Source organism: Nelumbo nucifera, chromosome 7, assembly GCF_055504915.1.
Source record: "Nelumbo nucifera cultivar China Antique chromosome 7, China Antique-T2T, whole genome shotgun sequence".
NCBI classification, from domain to species: Eukaryota; Viridiplantae; Streptophyta; class Magnoliopsida; order Proteales; family Nelumbonaceae; genus Nelumbo; species Nelumbo nucifera.
Genome location: NC_142655.1, coordinates 46,064,706 through 46,076,155, shown reverse-complemented (window position 1 = coordinate 46,076,155; position 11,450 = coordinate 46,064,706). Strand labels below are relative to the sequence as shown.

General features: G+C 35.4%; 1 protein-coding gene across 1 annotated transcript; it reads left to right on the top strand.

The window, feature by feature from the left end:
* Nucleotides 1–335: 335 nt before the first annotated feature.
* LOC148790455 (zinc finger BED domain-containing protein RICESLEEPER 2-like) lies at nt 336–9,905 on the top strand. Its single transcript, XM_088892300.1, has 4 exons — nt 336–1,295; nt 1,580–2,225; nt 2,320–2,388; nt 9,817–9,905. The coding sequence occupies exons 1-4, from the start codon at nt 336–338 to the stop codon at nt 9,903–9,905; spliced, it is 1,764 nt and encodes a 587-aa protein (XP_088748426.1).
* The last annotated feature ends 1,545 nt before the right edge of the window (nt 9,906–11,450 follow it).

The following is an 11,450-nucleotide window of genomic DNA, read 5'->3' as shown; positions in this document are numbered from 1 at the left end:
GTCTTGAGGGAAGAACCAAACTTTGACCCTTTGACTACTAGATCACCATATTCCTTTTGACCCCACATCAAACCCTATAGTGTTTGTAAATGGCCAAGGAGAATGAAAAGATAGATGTATATCTCATTCATGTTGTAGTTAAGAACAAACTAGTTGAAGGATTTATTTAGGGACTGCATAACAACATCAACCTTTGACTAGGCATCGATTTTTGCTAGGGGCAAGGTTGTCAATTGGACGGTTTTGGGTTGGATCCAAACCGATTCAAATCTTATCAAATCAATTGTTACAATTATCTTATTCTTTTTGTTGTTTTTTGTCTTTATGCATCAAGGATGAACGAACCAAGTAATGAAAATGCAAGCAATTCTGAAGATGTCAATGAAACATCTATGGCATCAAGTTCTAGTAGAAGGAGGACTAGATCTAAAGCTTGGGAACACTTCAGAAAAATAAGATTGAATTCTGGGGAGGTGAAAGCTATTTGTATATATTGTGGAAAACAATATATGGGTGGAAGTAGTAAAGGGACGAGCCACTTGTTGAGTCATTTACCAAGATGTCCTAAAATGAAGGAAATGTGTGCTAGTAAACAACAAGCTGAAGTGGAGTTTAAATTTGACCAAGATAGGAGTAGAATGGACTTAGCGAAGATGATAATGAAGCATGGACATCCATTTAGCATAGTTGAAGAAGAATTTTTTCAAATGTTTGTCAATAATTTTCAGCCATCATTTAGGCTTCTTTATAGAAATACAATAAAGAATGATGTCATGAAGATTTACATGGATGAAAAGGAGAAGTTGTACAAATGCTTTGATAGTTTGGATTGTCGGATTAGCTTAACTACTGATATGTGGACTTCGGAACAAAATTTAGGGTATTGTTGTTTAACAACACATTTTATAGATAATGGATGGGAGTTGAAGAAGAAAGTTATTGCATTTATGGTAGTTGAGTGTCCCCATGATGGAAACACTCTATATGAAGTTGTTATGGAAAGGTTGTTGACTTGGAAAATTGACAAAAAAATATGTTCTATAATAGTTGACATTGTCTCTAACAACAATGTTATGGTTAGGGAGCTTAGGAACCGGCTCTGTGTTAAAGGTTTGCTCCCATTGAATGGTGACCTATTTCATGTGAGATGTGCTGCTTACATCTTGAACCTTATTGTGCAAGATGGGTTGAGAGAAATATCATCTTTGTTGCATAAGATTCGAGAAAGTGTTAAATATGTAAGACTGACACCCCATAAGAAGCAAAAATTTGACAATGCAAGAAGCCAAGCAAAGGTACAACATAAGGGAGGGATGGTTGTTGATTGTCCAATGTGATGGAATTCCACATATGATATGTTGGACATAGCTTTAGAGTTGAAGGAAGCATTTTGTCGACTAGCCGAGCTCGACTGTAACTATAAGAATCTACCATCTGATGAGGAATGGGAGATGGGGGCAGTGGTACAAGATTATTTGCAAGTTTTTTACATTTGCACAAAAAACTTTTCAAGTACTACTTCCCCAACCTCAAATGTATTTTTTTTTATATTTGCACAATCAAGCTTCTGTTGCTTCAGTGGCTAGATAGTGAACATGAGTATGTTCATTCAATGGCAAATAGAATGAAGCAAAAATATGATAAATATTGGGATGAATGTTCTTTGGTGCTTGATATTGCCGTTGTACTTGATCCTAGGTTCAAGATGGAAATTGTAACATATTACTACAATCTCATTTACGGAGAGACTACTGAGAGACATGTCACAAGAGTTAGAGAGGCAATGAATGACCTATATTCAAAGTATGTGGGTTTTGACATAGAGGATAGGTCACTCGTATGCTCTAGTATTGCATCTCAGCCATTGAGGATTCATGGTGTTTTAGATTTTTTGAGCGGTTTTGATCGGTGGTTGATTGTAGAGCATCTGGAATGTTGTCTAGGAACTCAAAAGTTAGAGTTGGATCTTTATCTTGAAGAAAAACCAATTCTTAGAGGTGAAGAGTTTGATATTTTTAGATTATGGCGAGTTGATGGTCTGAAGTTTCCGAAGCTCTCTAGATTGGCACGAGATATTTGGGCAATTCTAGTATCAATTGTAGCATCCGAGGGAACATTCAGTACTGGGGATAGAATAGTGGATCAGTATCATACTTCATTACTTCCAGAAAAAGTGGAGGCTCTAGTTTATGGGCAAGATTGGTTAGAAGCTCCAACAACAAAAGGTAAGCTAAAAATCGGATCTTGAAGCAGTTGTTCTCTTTCCTATATGTTTTTGTTTCTAATATGTGTTTTTGGTTGTGCATTATTATGTTTTAGAATTGGATTTTGAAGCCGCTGCTACCTCTCCTGCATGTGTGGCTTCTACAACTGACATTAATCGAACATGTAAGTTATGACAAATGGTCTACAATTATCTTATTTGATTTGCAAAATGTTCGTGTTTATCTATTTTGACTAAGCAAATGTTTGTTTCAGGATATTGGAGCATACCATGCATCTAGGTTGGACATTTTTGCTTCACAGGTATTTTCTTTTCTTATAAATTTTTTTTATAAAATATTTGCTATAATATTTGGATTGGATTGGACCTAGTCCATTTGTAATGGTTCATAGTTGTCTAGGTTGTTAGGTTGAAGTTTTGAACCAATGTCTAGTCTATTGATAGAAGATAAGAGTGGGGCTGTAAGGCTATCAATGGACCAAGTTTAGGTTGGACACAATTTGAATTAAAACCAAATTGAGGTTTTTGTCATGCATATTGTTTACAATAGTGGATGAAATTTTTAATAAACTGTTGAAGCGGACTGGTGAAAGAAATATCTTTTGAGGTTTTAGAGTGGGGATAGAAAACCAAGTACTGTCCCACTTGTTGTTCATGGATGGCACACTGATTCTGGGAGAACTTAGGGGAATACAAGATTTGAGGGCTTTAAAGTAGATTCTGGAGATAGGGGAGAGGGTTACAGGTTTGAAAGTTAATTTAGGGAAATGTAGATTGGTGGGGTTTGGAGAGGGGGATCCTAGAGGAGGCTGAAATTGTTTTGGGATGTGAAATTCAAGAGTGCCTTAGATACTTGGGTCTTCCATTGGGGGGAAATCCTAGAAGGTCAGACTTTTCAATTGGGAAGCTATGTTAACCAAATACCTGTGAAGGGTGAAGGGAAACGAGATCCATCATATGGACGGCCGAACTATGGTGGCTGTGCGAAATTTCAAAATTTCTTCCTTCCTTCCGGGAATCCTATTCCCTGATTTAGAAAAACTACCTTTTACGATGTTCGCTTTTGAAACAAACTGGACCAAATCTGAAACCAAGATTAGGGAGATGAATACTTGATACGAAATCCACACAAAAAACTCATCCCAACGTACGTGTTCACGCCCAAAGAGGTTACCAAATCCTTCCTCCATTGAAGATGATACAACTTAGGGTGAGGCAGTATTAGCAAGGAGATTCTTCAGCAAGAACCCCAATTCTTCAGTAAGAATCAAGTAGGGATGTGAGCATGGTTTCAAGATTGACTCTTCCAACAAGAATCAATATCAAGATCTAATCTTGATCACTCCAAGAACTGTAGATCGAACATGGTTGGGCGGCAAGAGCAGAGGAAGAGAGAACTGAATGCAGAAAACTATGAAACTGTGTAACCTTTTTCTAGTCCACCCTCCTCCTTTTATATAATCCTTAAAAAGTTAACCTCCTAATCTGATTAGGAGTTTCCTGATGCAAATCTTTATTTGGATCTGGACTCTTTAAGTATAAGGCTTATCCCTAATCTTATCTGTAGATCAGGATCAACTTCTCCTAATCCAATTAGAAGTTTCCTAATCCAAATATTTATTTGGATCTGGACTTTTTAAGTGGATAAGAATTATCCTCTGATCCTTATCTGTTGATCTATACCTAGATTCGCCCCAATTTAATTAATCAAATTAAACCTAGTTTGAATTGGGCTTTCAGGCTCATTTCCCTTTATGTACTAGCTAGCTTGGCTCTCTTTGTATGGCGTGGAACCCTATCATTGGTCTCCACATAAGCCACATGGGTTCAGCCTAACCTCTGTTGCAAGGCCTGGCCGAATTCATTGCTAAATACAGTGAACCCCTAAGTCCATCAGTATGGGTTCTTAATGGGCCCAACATTTACACTAAATGGTCCGTGGGTCCAGCCATCTTATGAAGGCCCAAGGACTGTGGGCAGATGTGGGATTAGCCTATCAAGTAAAAGCCCTAAATGGTCTTACACTTAACCTCTCAGCCCATAATGATCAAACACTGCTCGACAAGAGAGGACCTCTCCCTCGGCGGCAAGGTACAGTGTTGCACTCTCTGCTCACATGGATCTTGGGAATTAAAACCTTTTTGCAAAAATTTTGTGAAACCATAATATATATGTATATATCTATATAAATATATTTTGCAATACAAATCTCAACAAGTTTGAAATCAACTGTCGATAGTTTAGGTTTCCATCAAGAGAATGCATTCCCCAACCATTCACTTTGTCTGACAAAGGGGCTGATCCTGTCACTATGATCATCCACTCAGTTGAATTCTCGGACTGCCCCAACATACCTAGGTTTTGACCCCTTCTAAGGATCTCATTGATTGGCATATCAAAGACAGCCCAATCCAACACCTAGTGTAGTACCATAATCGAGTCTAGGGGTTAGGTGTAACTTTCCAGTTTTGCCCATCTGTCTCAAAGGTCCAGGGCATAACTAGAAAATGGTCCGATTCACGGATTCAAACAAACCCACCTACATGTGCTTCAGGTCTCACCCTGCCAGCTGAGACAAGCCACCCCAACTGACTTGGCAGCACATTAGTGTCAGCCTTGGTAGGATAAACCTCCCTAGGTCTATCCAACGTCTATGAAATTCTAAACTAACACGAGTCTCATAAATGTCCAGTTTAAGGGTATTATACAGAAACACACCATAAATAACATGAATCAATTATGCACTTTATTCATTTACAATAATTGTCAAAATGTACATCAATTTGATTGGAACTAAGGGCATACACTATCTAACAAAGGGTTCCAAAAAAAATGCAACTTCTGTACTCCAGATTAATAGTAGTGGTGATGGACTGAACCGGCTGAAGTTGCCGACTTATTCAAAGTAGTGGTGATGGACTGCAGCACTCAGACTTTCCTAGCCCCTGTTCACCAAATTGTTTCATGAACAGGATTAGGACTGCTAGGATCCCTCACACGTGCACATCATTCAGCTTGATTGATGCCCGAATCGAGAAATTCAAATGGTGAGGACTGAGGAGAAATATGAGTGAGAAATTTGTGAAAATAATGCTTGAATTCTCAGTGGATTGGTGTGGACGTGGCTCTAGTGTTTTCTTTGTTTGTGAGTGATCTTTCTAATGGGGTTGGAGAATGATGGCTCATGTTGGATGTTTGACGGGCTAAAGAGGGCATTGAAGTTGACTTTTCAACCATTGGGGTCTGAAAGTGGGCCCTCTGGTCTCCTCTTCCCACACAACACTCACAATCCTGCCAAGCTTGGGGGGTCCCTCTGTGTCATGTTTACAGATATACTGTGACTGTAGAGCAGAATATTGGTTAGGTCAAGCAGGGATAGCTAGCTAGAGGTGGGGAACTGGCCGGGGATGCCATGATCATCATCATGGATTTGAGGGCATTTTGATTGAGAGAGGTTAATTAGGAAGGGGAATCAGTTCAGGTAAAACAGAGGTGTTCAAATTGAATTGTTTTGGGTATGGGTAAGATCCAAATGGATACTTGTGTCTTATCCAAACGTAAGACATTCACTTAAAGGTAACAGATTTTTTTTTTTTTTCTGTTATCTTGTCACAAAATTCATTTCTTGAATCTCCAAATTATTCTTCCTGAAAAGATTTTATTATTCTAATTGTTTCAATGATAGGACATGCATATCAGTATTTTTCCCAAAATAAATGCCTTCTCTTCTTTCCTTTGGTTTTTTTTTTTGAGTAAAAAGAATAGTGCTTTAAGGCTCCAATTGGTTTACCAGTAAATAGGAAACAGGAAGTTGGGAGAAAATTCTTTAAGTAATTCTGTGGAATTCCCAAAGAAAAGTTCTTAGCCAATTTTGTGAAATTTCTTAATAACATTCCCTCAACTTTATACTTCTCTATCTCATTTTCTATCAAACCAAACACAGCCTAAAGGAAATTTAGTTTGTTCTCAACTTCTTTCGGGTGGTTTGGATAACGGTTTATGTGGTTTCATAATTTTTATTCTCTGGTTGCAGTTGTTCATCCATCCTCTTGATGGTACTTGGTCAAATGGAGATGGAATTCTTTGGTTGATACAGTAATTTCTTTGATCAGATGCCGTAATTTCTTTGAAAAGAATGTTGATTAGATACAGTAATTTCTACCTGAAATATATGGTTGATACAGTAATTTTTTGTTTTTTATATTTTTGTGATAAAATTTAATATATTTCTATAACTTTTTCACATTTTCTGGGTTTTCAAGTATTTTTTGAATATTCATTTAGTTTGGACTGGATTGGATCCAATCCAAATCCAGTTTGCATAGGTTTGGATTGGATTTGGTCTAGTCCATTTGTAAATGGACCAACGTTGGATCGGATTGGAATGGACTGGACCAAATCCAGTCCGATTGACACCCCTAGCTAGGGGTGCTCATTAAAAACCGAAAAAATTTAGTTATCTAGTTAACAATATGAAAAAGTAGCAATCAACCAAGTCGACCGATATCTATATTTTAGATTATATGTTTTTTCATTTATATGTATATAATATGTTACATATATTTTTAGTACTTATATTATATATTTATTTATATTATATAGGGAAGATCTATGATATAGAAAAGATATGATATGGAAAGAGTTTTGACCGATCAAAACCACCCATGAATTTTGATAAATAACACCTGTACTACATTTATGATTTCAGTTTATTGGTCAGTTATTTTTCGGATATCATAGTTGAACCCTATATTATAAATTCAAAAAACCTGAAAATCGAGGAAGAAAACTAGTTAACTGATTAACCGATTGATTTTAGTTCATGATTTTCCAAAAATCTAAAGATCCGTTCGATTTGGAAAAAAAGCACTGGGGTTACCCTTAATCTCTGCCCTAGGATCTCCAGCTCATTCAGGTACTACATTTTAAGGACATGATCCCCAAGTAGAGTGCCTTCATGGTCGTTTGTCTATCACTTTTATGCTCCTTTCCAAACATCTTCTTGAGATTATCTATGATATCCTTTGTAGTTGGGAAGTTTTGGTGTTATGTTATAGTATATTGGACATTGATGCCAAAATGAAAGACTTTGTCATTTCCAAAAACCTTCTTCAGATTATCTATGATCTCCTTTGTAATTAATCAGGAAGTTTCAATGTTAATGCTACAATACATTTGACATGGATGCGAAAACTCAAAGACTTTTCCATTCCATAGGCTACTTTTGGAAACAATGCAAATGGAGTGTAAATCCTAGTTCATGGTAAATCTGCACACTGGTTCACTTTTGCTTGTGTTTGGTAACATTACATTTATGCATTGACAAATGACAGGAAACACATTTTCCAATGCATATTTACATTGATAATAGTATGCAAAAGTACATCAATAAAAAAGAAGTAAATTTGCATTCAAGTGGGCTTTTGATAAAAAAAGGCATATGTTTTATTGGAATTCGTGTTTGCATCCATTAGAGCTAAAAGTCTGTTTGGTAAAAAGGTAAATTTGTCAGTGTAAAACTAACTCAACTTTGCAATTTATGTGGACTGTTTTACACTGCACATTTATACTGTACAAGAACACTTAAATTACTTTTATAAAAACACTTTTATGAAAGTATTTTTATGAAAGTACTTTTATGAAAGCACTTTTCAAAAGTACTTTTATAAAAATACTTTTATGAAAAGTACTTTTGTGAAAGTGCTTTCATAAAAGAATTGACAAAAGTACTTTTATAAAAATGCTTTCATAAAAGTACTTTTATAAAAGTGCTTTCATAAAAATACTTTCATAAAAGTAATTTCATAAAAATGCTTTCATAAAAGTGCTTTTGTAAAAGTGCTTTCATAAAAATGCTTGCTTTTATAAAAGTATTTTTGTAAAAGTGCTTTCATAAAAATGTTTTTATAAAAGTGCTTTCATAAAAGTACTTTTGTAAAATTCAACTAGGGATAATTTTATTAGCGATATTTTAAAATTCAACTAGGGATAATTTTGGAAGAAAAAAGTTGAATAAGTGCTTATTGTATAAGAAATTAAAAAAAAAGCTGGAATTTTGAATTTAAAAATAAACACTTATTTCGGGCTTATTTCCCAAATACCAATAAGTGTTTAATAGCTCAAATTAACACTTATTTTTAAGCACTCCCAAACATGACCTAAAAATTATGCTAAGTAAGCCAGATTTTGTGAAGTAGACATAATGGTACATGACCACAACTTATAGACATAAGTTTGTTATTGAACAAGCAATAGCTAGCTAAGCCAGATTATGTGAAGTAAACAAATGATGATTATAATCTTCTACATCATATGGAATACTACTTACTGTTGCATCATAAATGATGGGAAGAAGCATCAGCCTATGCTCCATACGGTAGCTGACTCACCAATGTATCAAAAGTTCTTTATCGAATAAATGCATGGTTTTTAAAACCAGACCGGACCAGATAGTCAGACCGAAAAAACCAGGAACTGATCAGGTAACCGATTCCGTTTTACCCTAAAACCATTATTTCACAAAAAACCGTTGATTCGAACATTCAAATTATTCGAACCATCTAACAGTTTTGACCATTTTATTTTTTGTCAAAACAGACTGTCCATTCGATTCAGACAGTCGGAGGACTGTTCGACCCAACCAGACCCCTAACCAGTTCGTCAGTTTTAAAAACTCTGAATAAATGAACGAAGACCAATGATAACCGAATAACTGTGCATGCCTATCATACCGGTGTCAAACACAATTTGTACTTCATTATGACATTGGATGCTGCATGGATACTTCTACATATACTCTAGCATTAACACTTCTAATATGTGAAATGTTATGTTTTAATAAATCAATACTAGGAAAAATATCTTTTGTATGTTAGAAACTAAATTAAATTTTACAAAAATCTTTATATGTTAGAAACTAGATTAAATTGGGCAAGAAATAATTCTTGACAAATGATACTTCAAAATCTAAAATCTAGATATAGAAAGTCACATCCCCATTTCTGTGACATACCAGTATCTATATCCGGGTACCATGGATGATGATAAAGGATGCAACATGACCACATCCCCTGCTTTTAATTAGATGTAACATATAACTACTCCAAGTTCTAAAATATAACATCAGATCAAGATTCAGCTAACGACATTATGAACATTTATGATATAAATTTCAAACATCAAATTTCCAACAGGGTAAACTCACACATATAAAAAGATGTAAAATTAGGAGAATCAATGGTTTACAATATGAAATGAGAGGACTATTGAAATGCATATATAGAAGTGACCCAATTTTTTCAAGATGAAAAACAGAAATCCCTCTCTATGTAATAATGAATACTTGGGAGGAGTTATGGGCCAAATAATTCTCAGTTTGTGACCTTGCTTTATTGGGACAGCTTTGACAAGAATCTGAATGCCATAAAATGAAATACAATCAAGAATGAAACGGACAAGTTAAAATATTGAACTAGTATTTCCATGGGTAACAATACCCCAGCAGATGGACAAATACCAACATATAAAGTTATAAACTTGTCTATATTTAAGCATATTTCTTTGTAACGGTTTACTTGTTATTTTGGCTGCAGGTGGATTCCCCTTTGAATGTGTAAAGATTATTCACTTCCATGCTGAATTGGCCAACAAAAAGGGCGAAGATTATGTGGAGATGTATTAAGGCTTCCGTTTATTGGACTGTTTGGGAGGAGAGAAATTCACGAATCTTTTTAGAAAATGAAAGAAGCTTGGAAGTAATATTGGAGGTCATCCATATTATGGTGATACATTGGTTGAAAACTTTAGCATTGTTTGCAGAATTCTCAGTTGATGAGTTGCTAAGAAACTAGAAGATCACAGAATTACCTTCAGCTAAGAAGGCCTCAATCTCTTGTTGGATTCCTCTACCTCATGGCTTTACTAAACTGAATTTTGATGGCAGCAGCATGAATAATCTAGGGCCATCCGGAATAGGGGGAGCAATAAGAGATGAACAAGGGAATCTGTTAGCTATGTTTTCTGGACCAATAGGGGTGGGACATTCATTGAGGGCTGAGATACTTGCAGCTCTTGAAGGCGTACAAAGGGTCAAAGATATGCATATTAATAAGTTGATCATAGAAGGAGATTCTGAATTTGTGATGAACTGGCTAAAAGAGGATAGCTCTAGGCTCTAGAATTACACCAATGAAAAGAGAAAGTTTAAGTGGCTAACTAAGGACATTGAAATTCAATGCACATGGGTAAAGAGAAGTACAAACTCATTGGCAGATGGTCTAGCTAGGGGTGTCCACGGTTCGGTTAACCGAACCATGGCCCCTTTTTGTAAATCGAACCGGTGGTACTGGTTTTTTCATTTTGACAAACCAAAACCAAACCGGTACCAACGGTTAACCGGTTCGTCGGTTTCGGTTTTTGACCGATTCGATTCTTCAATTTCTCGATTCGTTATATTTATAATATATATTATATAAATATATGTATAATATTATATTATAAATAATAAATGATATATAATATATTATAAATATTTTAAAAGTATATAATATATTTGTAAATAGATCATTATAAATATAATATAAGTATATATTTATATATAATGAATATATATTTATATAAAATACATAGAACATATGTGACATATGTTAAAAATATATATAAAATATACATATAAATATATATACCAGTCGGTTCGGTTAACCGCATTTTGTGGTTCGGTTTCTCAGTTCGGTTCGGTTTTTCATGGACATCCTTAGGTCTAGCTAGGCAAGGGGTGAACATAAACTCAATATTTTGGGTTGTATTATAATTGTTTTTTTGGTGTTCAGTGGTTGTACTCGGGAGTTAAGATCAAGGTTCTTAAAACCAGACCAGACCGGACGGTCAGACCACAAAAAACCGAGAACCGATCAGGTGACCGGTTCCTTTTCTCACCAAAACCGAATTTTGGACAAAAAAAAACATTGATTTGGTCACCAAACCGCTGACCCGGGTGGTCGAACTATTCAAACCATTCAACAGTTTTGACCATTTTTTATTTATTTTTTTGTCAAAAGGGCTGACTGTTCAATTCAAACGGTCAGACCATTTGACTGAAGAACTAGACCCCTGACCGGTTCGTTCCCCGAGTCGGTTTTAAAAACCTTGGTTAAGATTGTTTAGCTCCCTTACTTTGTAATTTTTCATAATCTTAATTCAATTCACAATTATTGATAAAAAAAATCTA